Below are 19,171 nucleotides of genomic sequence, written 5' to 3'. Positions count from 1 at the left end.
GTGGGAAGAGCCCCAGCCAACCCAGCAGTTCCTTCTGAGCCCCCACCACGTGAGATCCCAGCTGACAGCACGGGGAGCAGATGAGCCGTCCCAGCTGAGCACAGCTCACGTTGCTGACCTCCCAAGAATCCTGAGCAAACCAGTAATTGTTGTTTTATCTGCATCACAAAACAGCACCCCCAGCTGGTTCCAGAGTGCGCCTGGGGCCACAGGTCTCTCTGCTGGAGGATAGACTATGGTGGGGCGGGGCGGAGGGTGGTGGAGGCCCCGCTCCTCTTTGCAGCCACCTCTCTGGCTGCTGCCCTGGCGTGTGCTCGGACAAGCTCTGCTTCGAGTTGGAACTGGAGCCTTAGTTACTTGAATAACACTGTCTTAACGAGCAGAAGCCGCCGAACAACTATCGATGAGATCACGGCATGGCTGAGAGACCCGTCATGCAGCGGGAAAGGGCGACTTTTAAAGCATGTATATCGCTGGAGGCGGCTAATGGAAACCCTACACCGGCTTTGCTTTTGTTTTCCGACAGGTGCAGGCTCTTCAATAAACCCAGCGACCACAAATTAGTGACCATGGCAGAGGCCTCGGCAGGTCATAAACAGGAGCTGCTATGATTATTGTTGTAATTATTTTGAACTGGGCCCTAGTGCTAAGTATCCTAGATGAACAATAATAATAATAAAAAAAAGTACTTGCTACTATCATCAGTATGTTTATAGCAATTATTATTATCGTCATATGTGAACACAGCTTACACAATGCGTGGCACATGGTAAGTATACGAGGAAAAGTAGCTATTGTTATAGTTAGATGTGGGAAGTATCTTCTTGGAATACGGAGGAAGCGATTCGTAGAAGCTAAAGGCACTTGGCTTAAGGCACAGAGACGGCTGCGCGGAGCCCCGCCCACCCAACAGCCAGGAAGGGGCATGGCTCGGGCTACCCCTGGTCGTCCCTCTCCAGCAGGCCGGCCATCTGGCCACCCTGCTGCCCTTACTTACCCTCTGGATACTTGTAGAGGCCCGTGATGTCCACGCGGGAGTCGCTGCCCACCGCCTTGGTGCTGATGCACCGCCCGACCTTCTTCGTGTCTGAATACACGCGTTCCCTGCTCTCGTCCTCACTCCAGAGCCAGGTGACGTAGTCCGCATTGACCTCCGCAAACACAAAGGAGCCATCGTGGGCCAGGTGCACGTCACCCTCGCGGATGGCGGTGACTGAGGCCGGGCCGCACCGGAACACGCCTGGGCAGGAGGGAGTCCGCGTGAACAGCAGCGTGGGTGAGGAAGAGTGTGTGTGTGTGGGGGGCTGGGACCCACCCCCACCCCCACCCCGCTGAGTCCATACCTTCACTCTCCTCCTGGGGGGTGGCATCCAGCACCTGCCAGCCATTGTAAGAGGGCCCCAGGTCCTGCCGGGCAAACCAGCTCTCATTCCAGACGTGGAAATTCCTGCCACAGAGAGAGGATGGGGCAAGGTGGTCCCCGGTGAGCACAGAGGCCCGTGAGACGGGAAGTTCCTGGTGCCAGCCAGTCCCTGGGCTGGTACTCGGCAAGGAGGTTCTGGCTGAACCTCGTGCATCATTCGCTCGACTGTATTGATGAGAACGTGGCGTGTGTATGTGAGTGTGTGTATCTCTGAGTGTGTATCCAGAACCTGCTGTTCGAGGTACCAGAAACACAACCGCAAAGAAGACAGAAGATCCTGGACCCCATGCAGCTTACATCCTAACAAAGGAGCCCCGTGGGCAGATAGGCAACATTTTAAATAAAGAGATAAATAAAACAAACACAAGTAACAATAAGGGCTGGAGACCTACGACTGCAGGTTAACGACACCCGAGAGGAGACTTCAAAGAACAAAGCATCAGCCGTCAGAAGAGTGAAGGGAACAGTGTTCCAGGCAGAAGGAATAGCATGTGCAAAGGCTCTTGAGACAAGGAAAAGCTGAGTGTGTTTGAGGAAAGGAAGTCTGTTAAGTGTCTCTGGGCCACAGCAGGCATGGGGTGTGGGCAGGGTCCCGAGTGTGCCGAGTTCTGTACGCCTTGGTAAGGGCTGCAGGCTTTCGGTGTCCTAGGTTAAGGATGAGACTATAAAACCAGGCAAGGGGTCACGGGGTCACATGGTAAGGAAGCCGTGAAGACAAACTCCGGTTGGCTGGACTTGGCATCTTCACAGCTGGTCTCTGAGCTCTTGCTAGGTAGGTCGTGGTCTTGGGGGAAATTTCTTTGATGATAAGCATCTGGGGTGGGGGTTAAAGGGAGGACAGTGATAACCTGCATAGTGACAGAAGTCGTAACACCCGAGAGAAGTGTCTGTTCCTTATGCAGGAGGAAAGAAGGGTGAAATGATTGTGGTGCTCCCGCAGGGAGAGGGAGTGAAGAGAAACAGAGAAGAGAAGGAAGGGACAAGAGAACCCTGCATCGTTGCACAGAGTCACCTGCCTGGGACCCCCCACCCGCACCCCTCACAGGGGGCCTGTTGCCCCTTCCAGAGCTGGCCCCGACTCCGGAGAGCCCCTGGGACCCACCACATGCTGTCTTCTGTCAGGTCCTCCAGGGTCCGCCCGAAGGAGTCCACGTACTTGTCCACACTCAGGTTCCTGTCCGTGTCGTGGGCCGAGTTAAAGTTGGACACAACCCGGGTGGCGATCCCCAAGCACCTAAGGACTGAAGAGTAGCCGGCTGGTGAGGCCCCGGGGGCCGGCCAGGACCCTGAACTAAAGAGGGGTCCAGGGTCCCCTGCAGGCCGCCTTCCTCCTTTCTGACCACAGAGCCCTCCTCGTCTTTGCTTTCTTAGGGCCGGGCTCGTGTCTCCACTCTCAGGAACACCACCAGCTCCTGTGCACTCTCTCAGGGGACTTCTGGAGACACTAACTGCGGCCACCCCCTTTTTGAATAGACAGGTCCCGGGCTGGCAGGACTTTGGAAGCCATGGAACAGCCATGGAATAGCCTGAGGGGACTGGAGGTCTTAGGGACACGGGATTCACCCAAAGGTACTTCGTGAGTTCCAGGCAGAGGGAGGTGAGTGAGAGTCCTTCTGCAAAATAAATGATCAGCAGTCCCACAAAGGGACTCTCTGGCTTCTTTCTTTATTAACTAGACTTCTATCTCCCCATCACCAATAAAGGGAGACCGGGTTCTTTTTGGAGAGAGAGAGAGAGGAAAAAAAAAAGAAGAAGAGATATGCGAATACATGCAAATGGATGCAAATGAGAGAACTGTCCTAGGGCTGGGTCGGGGCGGGGCGGGGGCAGGGACCTTCTTTCCCTGGGTACCTGTGCACATGACTCCAGCGAAGACCCAACACTGGCCGTATTTGACGGGCTTGAACCTGCCCTTGGACCACTTGCGCAGAATGGCCACGCTGCCGCGCCAGTGCAGTGGGCTGGTGCCGCCGCCGTACTTGCCCTGCCACTGGCCTTGGACCACGCCCCGGTCATTGTTGCTGTTCACCTGGGCAGACGAGGGCAATGGGTCCCCACCTGGCAGGGCTCCCCTCCTCAGCAACCTCACCGTCACAAAAACCAGTTCCGGCTTTGGACCGCCCCGTCACTTGTGGTCACCCCTTGCTTTTTATTATCATTAATTATTATTATTATTATTATTATTCAGTAAGAGGAGGGAAGGCACAAACCAGGATCTACCCAGCAAGCCCACTAAGGGGCGATGCTCTGCCCATCCGGGGCCATTTCTTAGCACCTGAGGCGGAGCCCATGGAGCCGTCCTCGGCGCCCGGGGCCAACTCGCTCCAACTGAACCATGGCTGTGGGAGGAGAAGAGAGGGAAAGAGAGAGATAGAGAGAGAAAAGCAAGAGGGGGATGGGTGGAGAAGCAGACGAATGCTTCTCCTGTGTGCTCTGACTTAAAATTGAACCCAGGACATCCACACGCCGGGCTGATGCTCTACCACTGAGCCAACCAGCCAGGGCACTTTAAATTGTCTGAACGTTCGGGTCATCTACTGTCTGAAGATACCTACGTTTGGCTACCATGTATTCCCTTCAGTTACCTTCCATGGGGATACTCTATGGTTGAAAATCATCAACCATTTTAGAGCATTTCCCCATTTTACAGGGCGTGTTTCGGGATCTGTTGGTCGTGTGGCGACTCGAGAGAGAGCCGGTACTCATTAAGCGCTCACTGTGTACTAGAGAGAGCCGGTACTCATTAAGCGCTCACTGTGTACTAGAGAGAGCCGGTACTCATTAAGCGCTCACTGTGTACTAGAGAGAGCCGGTACTCATTAAGCGCTCACTGTGTACCGGACACGGCCCTAAAGGCTTGGGCACCAGCGCTGTTCCCCTGCTTCAGCAGGCTCCATTGTTTTCCTTTTGTTTTCCGATGGGAGAAATGAGACTCAGAGAGGGTAAGGCACTTGCCCAGACCACACAGGGAATTAATAAAAGGAGTTCAGGGCTTGTCCCACAAGGCCGCCATGCTCCACTGCCTTGACTGGTCACGGCTTTTGTGTCTGTGCTCCAACACCTCTCTGAGACCTTGTGGAGCTGAGAGTATCCAATAGGAGAGAAAAAAAACCCCACTTTGCTCAGTTTTGGAATCATGATACCCACTCATGGTTCTTAACACTTGCTTTCTTTGAGAGAGCTACAAGGTCCTCGGGCTGTCTTTTGAGTAGGAAGGACTGCGGCTTGTGACAGATCAAAGACAGCAGCCCTCCCTCCCAGCCCGGGAAGGGTGGTCTGCGTACCCCCTCCTCCCGAATCTGGGCCGGCCTGTGTGTACTCTGACCAGTGACGGTGGTAGGAAGCAATGCTGGGCCGGTTTTCCAGGCCCACTTCCTCTTTCTGGAAGGATCACCTACGGAGAAGCCAGGTGCCATGCCCGGTGACCCTGAGACTTTCGAGCCCTGAGGAAGCCCCGCCCAGCCTCGTGGAGCGGCTGCAGGGAGAGGCAGAGCGATGACTGGCCGGCCCCTGGCTCTTCCCGCTGTCCCAGCCCAGGGCCGGACGTGAGTGTGAATCAGCCACGTTCACGTTCCGGCTCCAGTCGACAGGGCGTGCGTGGAAGAGAACCAGGGACACACTCACCGCCAGAACTCAGGCCCCACATACAGGGTCCCGTCAAAGCATCCCTGACACCCGCGGCCACTCGGACGCCCCGGCCGAAGCATCGTGGAGTGGACACCAGCCATCCTCACGGCGCCCTGCCCCGGTCGCGGATCTGCCACACCGGAAGCATAGTCCACGGTGGGTTCACACCGTGGGACTTGGGGGTGGTTTGTCAGGCAGCACGGGAGAATAAAAACAGGAGGTGACTCGGCTGTGGCCCTGGGGCTGGCCTGGATCCCTGAGGGAGTGCGTGGGCAGGGACGGTGGGGGCGGGGGCTCCTCACCATGGCGCTGACGACCCTGGTGACGTAGACGGGGTCATGGCGGCAGGACACGTCGGTGGCTGGGTCGTTTTGGTGACTGGGGCTTCGGTCCAGGATGGAGAGGCAGATGTCCAGGATATCCTCCTCAAACTGTCCCCAGAGAGGCTGCGCTTAGAGGCCGGACCCTCTGCCACACTTCAGACCCTCCCACGATGACCTTCACCCACCCGGTCGGCCGCTTACGTTGTGCAGGAGGACTGGCCTTCTCCCAACACCCCCGACGCACCACGGAGCCTCCCCACGTCTCAGAACCCTTTCCCAGAGAGCCGCCCAGGAGCCCGGAGCTCAACCCCCGCCACGTCCTCCCGGTTCAATAGCCCCCCCCCCGCCACCCCCCCATGGCTCCCCTGTCCCCGCAGGAAACACTGTGCTAAGCGTGTGTCTCTGGCGTCACGCCGACCCCGACAGCACGCTCGTGTGGTTGACACGACTCATTTCGACGCCATGTGAGTGAATCGGCACCTTGGGGGACTCCCTGAACGACTGAGAGGTTTTCATAGACGAGTTAAAATTTCGAGTCTCCGAAGGTTTGGAAGGTGTGGGAACCCTCACTCAGAGGTGGGTGCTGAGACGCGGTTACCCCTGAGATGGGCCTTAAACTCTCCCGGGTGTCATCCCTACCCGGCCCCCGAGGCCCCCACACCCTCCACTCCCGCCGCTCAGGCCCACGGTCAAGGTCCTGCCGGGCCAACCTCCTGGGTGGGCACCCCGAACCCAGGCAGACGGAACCGCTCTAGCAGAACCTCAGCCAGCAGGCCAGACACTCATAGTAGATGAATGAATGAATAATAAGTCAGTTTGCTCAAGGGCAGGGGTCCCCAAACTACGGCCCGCGGGCCGCATGCGGCCCCCTGAAGCCATTTATCCGGCCCCCGCTGCACTTCTGGAAGGGGCACCTCTTTCATTGGTGGATGCATCCTGTGCTCCTGGAGTACTGTATGCGGTGGCACCGCGAAGCGCGGCGTCGCTCACGTACAGTACTACTTCCTGTGACGCGGAAGGCATGCGTCACTGCTCTGGAAGCGCATCATATCACCTGTTACGGCTAGCAGTGACAAATATGGAACCGGACATTGACCATCTCATTAGCCAAAAGCAGGCCCATAGTTCCCATTGAAATACTGGTCAGTTTGTTGATTTAAATCAGGGGTCCCCAAACTTTTTACACAGGGGGCCAGTTCACTGTCCCTCAGACCGTTGGAGGGCCGGACTATAAAAAAAAACTATGAACAAATCCCTATGCACACTGCACATATCTTATTTTAAAGTAAAAAAACAAAATGAGAACAAATACAATATTTAAAATAAAGAACAAGTAAATTTAAATCAACAAACTGACCAGTATTTCAATGGGAACTATGCTCCTCTCACCGACCACCAATGAAAGAGGTGCCCCTTCCGGAAGTGCGGCGGGGGCCGGATAAATGGCCTCAGGGGGCTGCATGTGGCTCGCGGGCCGTAGTTTGGGGACCCCTGATTTAAATTTACTTGTTCTTTATTTTAAATATTATATTTGTTCCCGTTTTGTTTTTTTACTTTAAAATAAGGTATGTGCAGTGTGCATAGGGATTTGTTCATAGTTTTTTTCTGTTTTGTTTTTTTTACTACAGAGACAGAGAGTCAGAGAGAGGGATAGACAGGGACAGACAGACAGGAACGGAGAGAGATGAGAAGCATCAATCATTAGTTTTTCATTGTGCGTTGCGACACCTTAGTTGTTCATTTATTGCTTTCTTGTATGTGCCTTGACTGCAGGCCTTCAGCAGACCGAGTGACCCTTTGCTGGAGCCAGTGACCTTGGGTCCAAGCTGGTGAGCTTTTGCTCAAACCAGATGAGCCCGCACTCAAGCTGGCGACCTCGGGGTCTTGAACCTGGGTCCTCTGCATCCCAGTCCTACGCTCTATCCACTGTGCCACCGCCTGGTCAGGCCATAGTTTTTTTTATAGTCCGGCCCTCCAACAGTCGAGGGACAGTGAACTGGCCCTCTGTGTAAAAAGTTTGGGGACCCCTGCTCTAGGGGTCAGACAGCTTGTCCCTGCAGGGAAGCAGTGAGCAGACCGAAGGGCTTCTGGCTGACTTTGCGCACACCCCAGCCCTCCCCCGCCCCCCCCCCCCCCCCGCCCCAGGGCCCCTGGAGACCTGCCCGAAGTTCCAGCCCTGGGCTCTGATGCGCTTCTCCACGCCCCGGAAGATGACCCCGCTGTCGTTCAGCACGTACTCCTGTCTCTCCTCCTCCGAGGCCAGGAACACGTCATCCTCTGAAAAGCAGTGGTCAGGACCCCCTGTGGGCGGCGGCTCTGGCCTTGTCAGCCCAGGGAGGGGCCACATCAGCTGCAGGATGGCCCATCCGGGGAGGCCGACGGGGGTGGGGTGGGGTGGGGAGGGCAGGAGAGGCCGGGAGGAGCTGACTGGGTTCCCGGGACCCTGCTGGGTTCCATCCCCCCCCTGGCTGGTCTTTCCCAGACAGGGACCCACCCCAGCCCAGCCCAAGACTAAGTAAGAGGTGTTAGGAGTCTCGATGCCTTTGGGTGACCCTCCTGACGCCGACAGCAGCCTCACGTTTCTGAAATACTATTAAGAATACTGACTCCTGGACCCCTCGTCCTGCGCTTTGTACATGATGAGCATTCGTGCTGTGTGTGAACAGTGCTCCCTGAGCCTAGGACAGGCTCCAGGAAAGCGTTGCCTGGGCCCTGGCAGCCCCTCACCTGGGCACCACGGGTTGAAGAGGAGAACAACCGCGCCCAGCTTCCGGTCACTGTGTCTGCGACCCGAGGCCACCCCGGCTCTCAGCAGGTAGCGGCCGACGGCGGCATCGGGAGGACTGGCCAGGCCCACGGTGACCGTGTTCCCCTCCTGCTCCTCCTTCGCTGCTGTCCACGCGCCCCCCACCTCCAGCTCCGAGGTCAGGAACACGGCTCTGGTGCGCAGGGCCTCAGAAGCCTGGGGTCCTGGGGGAGGGGAGAGGAGAGGAGAGGAGAGGGGAGGGGAGGGGAGAGGGCAGGGGAGGGCAGGGGAAGAGAGGGCAGGGGAGGGGAGGGGAGAGGAGAGGGGAGGAGAGGGGAGGAGAGGGGAGGGGAGAGGAGAGGGGAGGAGAGGGGAGGAGAGGGGAGGGGAGGGAGAGGGGAGGGGAGGAGGGGAGGAGAGGGGAGGAGAGGGGAGGGGAGGGAGAGGGGAGGGGAGGGGAGAGGAGAGGGGAGGAGAGGGGAGGAGAGGGGAGGGGAGGGGAGAGGAGAGGGGAGGAGAGGGGAGGGGAGGGGAGGGGAGGGGAGGAGGGGAGGGGAGGGGAGGAGGGGAGAGGAGAGGAGGGGAGGGCAGGGGAGGGGAGAAGGGGAGGAGAGGGGAGGGGAGGGGAGAGGAGAGGGGAGGGGAGGGGAGGGGAAGAGAGGGGAGGGAGAGGGGAGGGGAGGGGTGGAGGGGAGGGGAGGAGGGGAGAGGAGAGGAGGGGAGGGCAGGGGAGGGGAGGGGAGAAGGGGAGGGGAGAGGAGAGGAGAGGAGAGGGGAGGGAGAGGGGAGGAGAGGAGAGGGGAGGGGAGGGGAGAGGAGAGGGGAGGAGAGGGGAGGGGAGGGGAGGGGAAGAGAGGGGAGGGGAGGGGAGGAGGAGAGGGGAGGAGGGGAGAGGAGAGGAGGGGAGGGAAGAGGAGGGGAGAAGGGGAGGGGAGAGGAGAGGACAGGAGGGCAGGGGAGGGGAGGAGGGGAGGGGAGAGGAGAGGAGAGGAGAGGAGAGGGGAGGGAGAGGGGAGGGGAGGAGGGGAGGGTAGGAGGGGAGGGGAGAGGAGAGGAGAGGAGAGGGGAGGGGAGGGCAGGGGAGGAGGGGAGGGGAGAGGAGAGGAGAGGGCAGGGGAGGGCAGGGGAGGGGAGGAGGGGAGGGGAGAGGAGAGGAGAGGAGAGGGGAGGGGAGGAGAGGGGAGGGGAGGGGAGGAGGGGAGGGGAGGGGAGAGGAGAGGAGAGGGGAGGGGAGGGCAGGGAGGGGAGGAGGGGAGGGGAAAGGAGAGGAGAGGAGAGGGGAGGGGAGGGAACCAGGACACCCCGTTGCCCCTAGGAGACCCAGCTCTGAGAAGCAGACAAGCTGCACATCTAAAAGCACAGCCTTCAACCCTGAGCTGCTGGGACCCTGCTGCGTGGGAGGGCCTGACCCGGACGCACGCAAGGGACAGCGGCAGGATGGGGCACTCAGCTGTCCTGATGCCCACCCCCCTGTATCAAAGAGGAGGCAACAGGACCCTTTGAGACCAAAGTGGGTCTTTTGTCCAGCCGGGAGAGAAAAGCCCGGGGTCCGGGAGTGCCCGCGGACTTCCCACGCCCTCCCAGAGCCCCGGATGCCGGAGCGGTCATCCCGTCTGTCCCGCCGCCTGTGGGCAGCACTGCCCGGCCATCCCCAGAAAACTGTCATCGATAAAGCTTCCAGGATCCAGGGCTCAGCCCACTGGCAGGGGATTTACTTCTCCCCCTCGGGTCTGGGCTGATGGCCACAGGGTCTCAGATCACTGGTCACGAGACAGGTGTTTTTGCCAGCAGACCAGTGGGGGCCACCTTGAGCTCAGTTACCTGTCTGCACCGTGAAGACGAGGTCCTCCTCGCTGTCCAGAGGGCAGCTCAGCTCCAGGGTGAAGGTGAACACCTGACCCCTGCGGACCACCAGCTCCGGGCCCGGGTACTCCTGGGTGTGGTGGGCAGCACCGTTCCTTGGCCACTGCCAGTCCACACCGGTGACTCTGATCCCTGAGGACAGAGGACAGAGGACAGAGAGAGGAGACCACCATAGCAGGTTGCTCATCCACGCCCTGCCGGCCGCTCCCACCTGCCGGTCACCCCCCCTGTAGCCGCTGTCTCTCCCACGCAGGAGCTCCTGGTTGTTGGCGGTGGTCCCGCTCTCTAGACTCCGTGAGCACTGAATTGGTGAGTACTGACTGACCCAGTGCTTCTGGGGACTTGTACAGGGCAAGGTTCTCTTGAGCTTCCGGTCACAGATTTTTTTCTCAACCGACCAACACATAACCTTGTTTAGTGTGAGTTTCTGTTTAAAGGCACCTTATTGAATATATGGCTGCTTCATTCACATTGAACTCATGGACAACAAACAGCACTAGAATTCATGCCTGCCTGAGCGAAACATATCGAACACGTCTTCTTCCACTATACTGGGGGGCTATTTTTTGTTGTTGTTTGTTTTTTATTCCATGAGAGGAAGGGAGGCAGAGAGATAGACTCCTGCATGCACCTGGACTGGGATCCACTCAGCAAGCCCACTAGGGGGCGATGTTCTGCCCATCTTGGCCATTGCTCTGTTGCTCAGCAACCAAGCTCTTCTTAGTGCCTGAGGCAGAGGCTATGGAGGCATCCTCAGCACCTGGGGCCAACTTGCTCCAATTGAGCCATGGCTTCAGGAGGAAAAGAGAAAGAGAGAGAGAGAGAAAGAAGCGAGAGGGAGAGAGTGGAGAAGCAGATGGGTGCCTCTCCTGTGTGCCCTGATGGGGAATCAAACCTGGGACATACACACACCGGGCTGACGCTCCACCACTGAGCCAACCGGTCAGGGCCAAGGGGACCGTTTTAAACAGCTAAATTGCCAACAGAAAAAGACACACACACAAAAAATGCAGAAAACATGGCATTAGATAGACTGCAGAAGGACGCATGTTTGCAGCAGGTGAGCAGGAACACGCAGACAGAGCGCCACCTCTCCCTACTTCAGTCGGGAACACACGCGTGTTTAGGCGACCCTGTTTGTCATCTCTCTGCACGTGACTGCGAACGACCAGGAAAGCACCGTGAGTATTAATTAATTTGACATTAAACATAAATTTTAGCGAGTAGGCCCATCTGCAAACACGGATTCGGCCATTACGGGGATTGACTGTGCATTCTCTGAGCGAGACCGGCGCTGGGATGTGTTATTGGTAAATAGGATCGACGTGGGCTTGTCTGAGGTTGAAGCTGAAGGCTGAGAAGACAAGCCATAACTTAGGTTGGGACAGGCCAGAGCAGGGTGCAATCCCTCCCTCCCTCCCTCCCTCCCTCCCTTCCTTCCTTCCTTCCCTCTCTCTCTCTCTTTCTCTTTCTTTCTTTCTTTTTTTTTTTTTTTTTACAGAGACAGAGTCAGAGAGAGGGATAGATAGGGACAGACAGACAGGAATGAAGAGAGATGAGAAGCATCAATCATCAGTTTTTCATTGCAACACCTTAGTTGTTCATTGATTGCTTTCTCATATGTGCCTTGACCGCGGGCCTTCAGCAGACTGAGTAACCCCTTGCTCAAGCCAGCGACCCTGGGTCCAAGCTGGTGAGCTTTGCTCAAACCAGATGAGCCTATGCTCAAGCTGGCGACCTCGGGGTCTCGAACCTGGGTCCTCTGCATCCCAGTCCGATGCTCTATCCACTGCGCCACTGCCTGGTCAGGCCCTCTTTCCTTCCTTCCTTCTTTCCTTCTTTCCTTCCTTCCTTCCTTCCTTCCTTCCTTCCTTCCTTCCTTCCTTCCTTTCTCTCTCTCTCTCTCTCTCTCCTTCCTTCCTTCCTGACGAGTCAGGAGGAGGTTATCGTTGTAATTATCCCAGCCCTGGCATGCCCCGGGGGGCTTACCAGGGGGTGCTTAGGAGGTGAGGAGGACTCCTGGGCCGTGGAATCATCTTGCCCTGGGACTTCTGCCTTGCCTTCCCCTTTCCCTGTCATGGCCAAAACCAACCCCTGCCACCTTCTGACCTTCTGAGCATCTGAAGCCTCCTCCAGGGGGATCCGAGGGGTGGACAAGTCCGAACTGCCCTTCTCTCCGTTAACCCGAATCTCAAAGACCACCTGTCTGTCCTGCAGCTTCTGGCCCTGGGTCAAGCTCTCAGCGGATACTCGGTCATGGTTGCAGCTTGCCCACCTCTGAGAGGCGGCTCCTCCACCACCCAGACATTAAAAAGTCTTTCTTGCTGCTCCATTTGTCCCCGTGTGTCCCCGCTCTGCCCTTCTGGTACTGACGCCCGTCCCTTTTGTCCCTAGGTGAGTTTGCGGAGCTATCACCAGGAAAGCCAGACCTGCCGCCCCCACTAACTCCATGCCTGCCTTATCCCAGGAGGTCACTGCTCTGGTCCCAGAGTGACCCGTCCCCAGAGCGGCTCCTCTGGTGGTCTAAGTCAGTGGTCCCCAAACCCCGGGCCGTGGACCGGTGCTGGTCTGTGGGCCATTTGGTACCAGTCCACAGAGAAAGAATAAATAACTTACATTATGGGCCCTGGCCGGTTTGCTCAGTGATAGAGCGTCGGCCTGGCGTGCAGAAGTCCCGGGTTCGATTCCCGGCCAGGGCACACAGGAGAAGCACCCATCTGCTTCTCCACCCCTCCCCCTCTCCTTCCTCTCTGTCTCTCTCTTCCCCTCCCGCAGCCAAGGCTCCATTGGAGCAAAAATGGCCCCGGCGCTGGGCATGGCTCCTTGGCCTCTGCCCCAGGCACTAGAGTGGCTCTGGCCGCAACAGAGTGACCCCCCGAGGGGCAGAGCATCGCCCCCTGGTGGGCAGAGCGTCGCCCCTGGTGGGCGTGCCGGGTGGATCCCGGTTGGGCGCATGCGGGAGTCTATCTGTCTATCCCCGTTTCCAGCTTCAGAAAAAATACAAAAAAAAAAAAAATAATAACTTACATTATTTCAGTTTTATTTATATTTAAGTCTGAACAATGTTTTATTTTTTTTTAAAAATGACCAGATTCCCTCTGTTACATCCGTCTAAGACTCGCTCTTGACGCTTGTCTCGGTCATGTGATACATTTATCCATCCCACCCTAAAGGCCGATTCGTGAAAATATTTTCTGACATGAAACCAGTCCGTGGCCCCAGAAAGGTTGGGGACCACTGATCTAAGTCATCTGTGCTCATCAGCATCCCCCCCGCCACCATGACCTGGTATTTGTGGGGTGATATTTGGGCCAGGATCATATAGGGGGAAATGCAACTGTCCTGGTGATGGCAGCTCATCCTGCCCTAGCCAGTGTCCTCCCTGGTGGGGACTGACGGGTACTGGGGAGGGGAGCCGGTGCATAGGGCAGCCCAAGGCCAGGGTCCAGAGCCCTGCCAGAATGAACTCAATGTCACCCTGGCCGAATAGCTCAGTTGGTTAGAGCATCGTCCCAAAACACAGAGCTTGTCCGGTTCGATTCCTGGTCAGGGTACGCGCACAAACAGATCGATGTTTCTGTCTCTCCCTCTCTCTTCCTTCCTCTCTCTAAAACCAGTAAATTGAAAACCAGCAACAACCAACAATATCACCTCCACCATGTGCTCTGTTTGAACTCTGCTCTCTGAGACTCTCCAGTTGTCCCCAGTCATCAAGGACCTGGGTTCGAGTCCGTTGCTTGTATGTCTCCTCCACTGGACTGCAAGCCCCACAGAAGGGCCGGCTGGGCCTCGTTCTCCCGGGTTGTTAGAGCCTGGCGCAGGGGGCGCAGGACCCAGCGCATAGTAGATGCTCAGTGAACACCGATCGGAGGCATCAATGCACGTCTGGTGTCTGTCATCCACGCACAGAATGATTAATTGGGGTGTTGCCTGGAGTCACCGCCCAGTCTCCCTCTTCTTCCTGGTCCTGTCGGAAGCTGCCTCTTGGCAGGGATGAGGGTGTGAAATGGGGAGCTGGTGCTCGCCAGCTTCAGAGCACGCCCTCAAGGACCAACGCTCATGCCCCAGCCTCCCTGCCCACCCATAATCCCTCTCTCTTAAACTGTCACATTCCCAGACCTGCCCTGCCCTTCCTCCCTGACTTCCTGCCTCCTGCGGTCACGGTCACTGGTCTGGGAGGCGGGTGGAGTGTGTGTGGCCTTGTGTCCAGGCCAGCTGATTGGCCACTGGTTCCCTGTGGAACTCGGACTCACTGGTTCCCTGTGGGACTCGGACTCACTGAGGCCGATCGGCCACTGGTTCCCTGTGGGACTCGGACTCGCTGGTTCCCTGTGGGACTCAGACTCACTGGTTCCCTGTGGGACTCGGACTCACTGGTTCCCTGTGGGACTCGGACTCGCTGAGGCCGATCGGCCACTGGTTCCCTGTGGGACTCGGACTCACTGGTTCCCTGTGGGACTCAGACTCACTGGTTCCCTGTGGGACTCGGACTCACTGGTTCCCTGTGGGACTCGGACTCGCTGAGGCCGATCGGCCGCTGGTTCCCTGTGGGACTCGGACTCACTGGTTCCCTGCAGGGCTCGGACTCACTGGTTCCCTGCGGGGCTTGGACTCACTGGTTCCTTGCGGGACTCGGACTCACTGGTTCCCTGCGGGACTCGGACTCACTGGTTCCCTGTGGGACTCAGACTCACTGGTTCCCTGCGGGGCTCGGACTCACTGGTTCCCTGTGGGACTCGGACTCACTGGTTCCCTGCGGGGCTCGGACTCACTGGTTCCCTGCGGGGCTTGGACTCACTGGTTCCTTGCGGGACTCGGACTCACTGGTTCCCTGCGGGACTCGGACTCACTGGTTCCCTGTGGGACTCAGACTCACTGGTTCCCTGCGGGACTCGGACTTACTGGTTCCCTGTGGGACTCGGACTCACTGGTTCCCTGCGGGACTCGGACTTACTGGTTCCCTGTGGGACTCGGACTCACTGGGGCCGATCGGCTGCTGGTTCCCTGTGGGACTCGGACTCACTGGTTCCCTGTGGGACTCGGACTCACTGGCTCCCTGTGGGACTCGGACTCACTGGTTCCCTATGGGACTCGGACTCACTGGGGCCGATCGGCTGCTGGTTCCCTGTGGGACTCGGACTCACTGGTTCCCTGTGGGACTCGGACTCACTGGCTTCGCTCTGAGCCTCCGTTTTCTTATCTCTGAAATGACCCGGGATCCCGAGGGGTTTGGAGAGTCTGTGGTCTGCCGAATCGAGCGCCTCTGATACCCTTAGGACTCCTCTCGGCTACCGTCCCAGCCAGAGCCAACCCCACAGAGAGGGTTCCCGACTCTTAGAAAAGTTCTGAGCCAAATCTCATCTTCTCTCTAGCCTAATAAATGCTGCACAGCTGGCCCCAGAGAGCAGCCTAAGAAAGAGTCCTAGTGGGAGGGAGGGCTCTGTGTGCAGAAGATGGCTCCCACCCCCAGCCTTAGCTCACCCCAGCAGTTCCTCCTTCTGCCCCTGAGAGACACCAAACAGAGGAGGATGCTCTGCTCCCCAGATCCCTGTCCCAGCCGAGGAGGGCGCCCGGTGGGACTGAACCCTGGAGGCTTTGCTGAAGCCAGCACCACCTCCCAGACTCTAGACTCTCAACGTAATTGGTTTTTAATTGGCCCCATTATGACCCTATCCTTAATGTGTTCATCATGGGCACCTGACCTCCGCAGCTAAGTGATTAATTGGGGTGTTGCCTGGAGTCACCGCCCAGTCTCCCTTTTCTTCCTGGTCCTGTTGGAAGCTGCTGGCCTCTCTCTCGCCAGCAAACAGTGGTCCATCAACTCCAACCCTCTGTCCCAGCCAGAGCCAGCCCCGCACGCACGCAGAGAGAACGCCTGATTCTTAGAAGTTCTGAGCGAAAGGATTATGATAATCCAACAATGGCCAAGGGGTCTCGTTTCATCAACGAGCACTGATCACGTGGTAGGCACGACCCGCACTGTGTTGAGGAGAATTCTGGGGCCACATCCAGGCTCTGTGTAGAGGAGCTCTGGGGTCAACTAGCGATGTCTGCACGGACAGTGTGACGGACGGGGGGCGGGGGAGGAAGCACAGGGGGCCACTCCCTTTCCATCCAGGATCTGTGCAGAGGAGCTCTGGGGTCAACTAGCGATGTCTGCACGGACAGTGTGAGGGACGGGGAGAGGAAGAGCAGCACAGGGGCCACACGCTTTCCATCCAGGCTCTGTGCAGAGGAGCTCTGGGGTCAACTAGTGATGTCTGCACAGACAGCGTGCCGGATGGGGGGGAGGGGGAAGAGCAGCACAGGGGGCCACTCCCTTTCCATCCAGGATCTGTGCAGAGGAGCTCTGGGATCAACTAGCGATGTCTGCACGGACAGTGTGAGGGACGGGGAGAGGAAGAGCAGCACAGGGGGGCCACACACTTTCCATCCAGGATCTGATGTCTGTCACCCAGGCACAGATCGCATAGTAGGCTTGGTCTGCTGCTCTGAGAGGGCGGTCCCTAAGAAGCCAGGAAGTCCCAAAACACTCTTGAAAATTGAATTCAGCCTAACAGACAAGTCAGTTTTTATATCCTAGGTGTGATGGGGTCAGTCAGCCCTGACGCATGACAGCTGGAGAAACCGAGGTTCAGAGAGAGGAATGGTCACCCAGACCTGACATCAGAACCTTGACTTTTTTTTTTTTTCCTAGAAGAATTCTTTCTCAGCAAATAAACTTGGTCAAGTTTAAGGGGGCTAGGGAGGACTTCTAGATGAGCCCTGCAAAGCAGATCCTGAAAGAAGCAGAGATAGCGCCCTATAAACCAGGGCTTACCGGGAGAAGCCACCGCCGCCCCCCCCAAACGCTGTGGTATGGGTGGTAAGTTGGGCTGGTGAGCCCTGGTCCTTGGGGAGCAGACCCCATCCCAAGAGCCAGAAAGGCCCAGGGTGCTGGTAATGTTTGCAACCGCCCAGGGACAGTAAGAAGAGGAAGTTCAACTATGACAGGGAAATTAAAATAATCTGCCTTGGAAAGTAAAAAAAAACCCCAAACAAACAAGAGGTGACTCATGGAATTGTCACAGGATGCCGAACAATTAAAAACAGGAGACATAGAATTAGAAACATCCTTTAAAGACCTACGAGGGTTAAACCCCTGCTTCCGCGGACCCCAGCTCGGACCACAGAGTTGGTATAAAAGACAGTCATTGCTAGTTCACCAACAGGTTCTCGTGGTGGGAGGGGGGATTTGCCCCTCGCTCTGTTGGGGCGGCTGGGGGAGACACATTTTCTAAGTGTGCTGTCGACCAGGTCCCCTGCTGGGTCTCATCAGTTCCTCCCAGCGGGCCGGTGAGATGATCTGTTATTATAACCCCCATTTCAAAGGGGAGAAAAGGGAGGCCCCAAGGGCCAATCCTCTAGAGCAGTGGTCCCCAACCTTTTTTGGGCCACAGACCGGTTTCATGTCAGTCAGAAAATATTTTCACGGGCCGGCCTTTAGGGTGGGACGGATCAATGTATCACGTGACCGAGACAAGCGTCAAGAGTGAGTCTTAGACGGATGTAACAGAGGGAATCTGGTCATTTTTTAAAAAATAAAACATCGTTCAGACTTAAATATAAATAAAACGGAAATAATGTAAGTTATTTATTCTTTCTCTGCGGATCGGTACCAAATGGCCCACGGACCGGTACCGGCCCGCGGCCCGGGGTTGGGGACCACTGCTCTAGCGAGTTCTAAGTCACATAGCTCTTTCCACTTCACACAGGACCGCTCTTTGTCCTCGAGCCTTGGGGGTGGGGGGGGTGGGAGTTAGAAGTAGATGCGGCGTGTGGGTCCTCTTTCTTCTCCACACACAACCCCCAACTCCCAACCCTGCCCGGAAAGTTTTCTGGGTCCCTGTCACCTACATAGGGAGTGAGGGGACTTCGGTTCTCCTGCTCTTCCCTCCCTTCTCCCTGCTCCGCTGGTCAGGCGAGGCGTGTGGCGCAGAAGGCTCGGCCCCAGCCCAGGCAGGCCTCTGCCCTGGCCTTGCTGGGTGGGTGGTCTGGGGTCGGCTCTTTCTAGCTCTGAGCCTCCACGTCCTCATGAACGTGAGGGCACAGCTCGGGGGTGGCACAGCTCTATAGTCCTAAGGAACAGTGATCGGAGTGCCATTCCGCCCCGGCCCCCCCACCCCCAGGCCCTGCCCACTCACCTGCCATGCCAGGGCCAGCCCGACTCCTCGCTCCCTCTGCACGGCCGGCCGGAGGTGTGTGGACTGTCTGGTCGGTGTGTGGGAGCAGCCAGCCGGAACCAGGCAAACAAGGCAGCACCCAAGAGGAGGTGTGGCTCCTTCTCACCCCGGACAGCAACAGCCAGGAGACACCCAGTCACCCAGTAATTGCCCGGCTCGGTACCTCGAAGGCGTCCGGTGTGGGAGTGGCCTCAACCAGGAGGCCTTCCGAATGCTCTGCGGGAGAAACTGAGGCCTCCCCCTAAAGGGACCGCGAGCCCGGCGGGGCGCAGAGGAGGAAGGAGATGAGAGGAGGAGGAAACCGGGGTGATGGTGAGCCCTTTTCAGCCCTCGCTCCGACTCTCAAGACGAGAAGATGGAGGCTCGGAGAGGAGACCCCAGAGGCACCTGGTGACAAGAGGCAGAGCTGGGACCAGGACCCGGTGTCCTGGCGTTCCGACTGGGGCTGCTCTCCCCCGTGCTGGGGGGCGGCGAGGAAGTTCCGGGGACCCCTGTTCTCTCTCCTCTGTGGGCTCCAGAGGCCCGGGTTCCTCTCCCAGGGGACCCAGGTCCCCACACTGCCACACACCCTCACACACCCCCCAGCAGGCTCAGCCCTCACGGAGGAGCCCCGAGTCTCAGAGGGACAAACCTTCCACTCACACAGACCAGGATGGGAAGTCCAGCTCCTGCCCCTGGTCACCCCGCGGCTCCGGCTCGGTCTGTCGTCCTCCGGGAACCTTCGTAAAAGGACAGTGACCCCTCGCGGTGGGACATGACGTGGGTGATTGGGATAACTCAGGGACACGGCCGGACGCTCAGGGAACCGGGCTCGCCTGTCTGTCCCTCTCTGTGCTTTGGGAGCTGGACCTTTTCCTGAACCTGTGTCCGCCGGCCTGGGTTAGCTCTGCCCTGGAGATGCGGAGGAGAGCCTTCGCCTGCTGCTGTGCAGTGTCTTCTGTCTCTCAGACTTCTCGCAGGGACTCCC

The 19,171-nt window shown here is 57.7% G+C and overlaps 1 protein-coding gene across 1 annotated transcript in view; it reads right to left on the bottom strand.

Moving 5' to 3' along the window:
- TGM6 (transglutaminase 6) overlaps positions 1–18,298 on the bottom strand; it is a 29,211-nt gene extending 10,913 nt beyond the window's left edge. Inside the window, exons 1-9 of the mRNA XM_066235367.1 lie at positions 18,166–18,298; positions 9,941–10,114; positions 8,101–8,343; positions 7,532–7,650; positions 5,353–5,481; positions 3,275–3,452; positions 2,526–2,664; positions 1,344–1,447; positions 998–1,240 (exon numbers count right to left, since the gene is read on the bottom strand). Coding sequence (XP_066091464.1) covers positions 998–1,240; positions 1,344–1,447; positions 2,526–2,664; positions 3,275–3,452; positions 5,353–5,481; positions 7,532–7,650; positions 8,101–8,343; positions 9,941–10,114; positions 18,166–18,172 — 1,336 coding nt within the window. The 5' untranslated portion in view covers positions 18,173–18,298. The remainder of the gene's footprint in view (positions 1–997; positions 1,241–1,343; positions 1,448–2,525; positions 2,665–3,274; positions 3,453–5,352; positions 5,482–7,531; positions 7,651–8,100; positions 8,344–9,940; positions 10,115–18,165) is intronic.
- Between the last annotated feature and the right edge of the window lie 873 nt (positions 18,299–19,171).

The sequence above is a fragment of the Saccopteryx bilineata genome, chromosome 6, assembly GCF_036850765.1.
Source record: "Saccopteryx bilineata isolate mSacBil1 chromosome 6, mSacBil1_pri_phased_curated, whole genome shotgun sequence".
NCBI classification, from domain to species: Eukaryota; Metazoa; Chordata; class Mammalia; order Chiroptera; family Emballonuridae; genus Saccopteryx; species Saccopteryx bilineata.
Note: the sequence above shows the minus strand (reverse complement) of the source record. Positions and strands in the feature narration are given on the sequence as shown.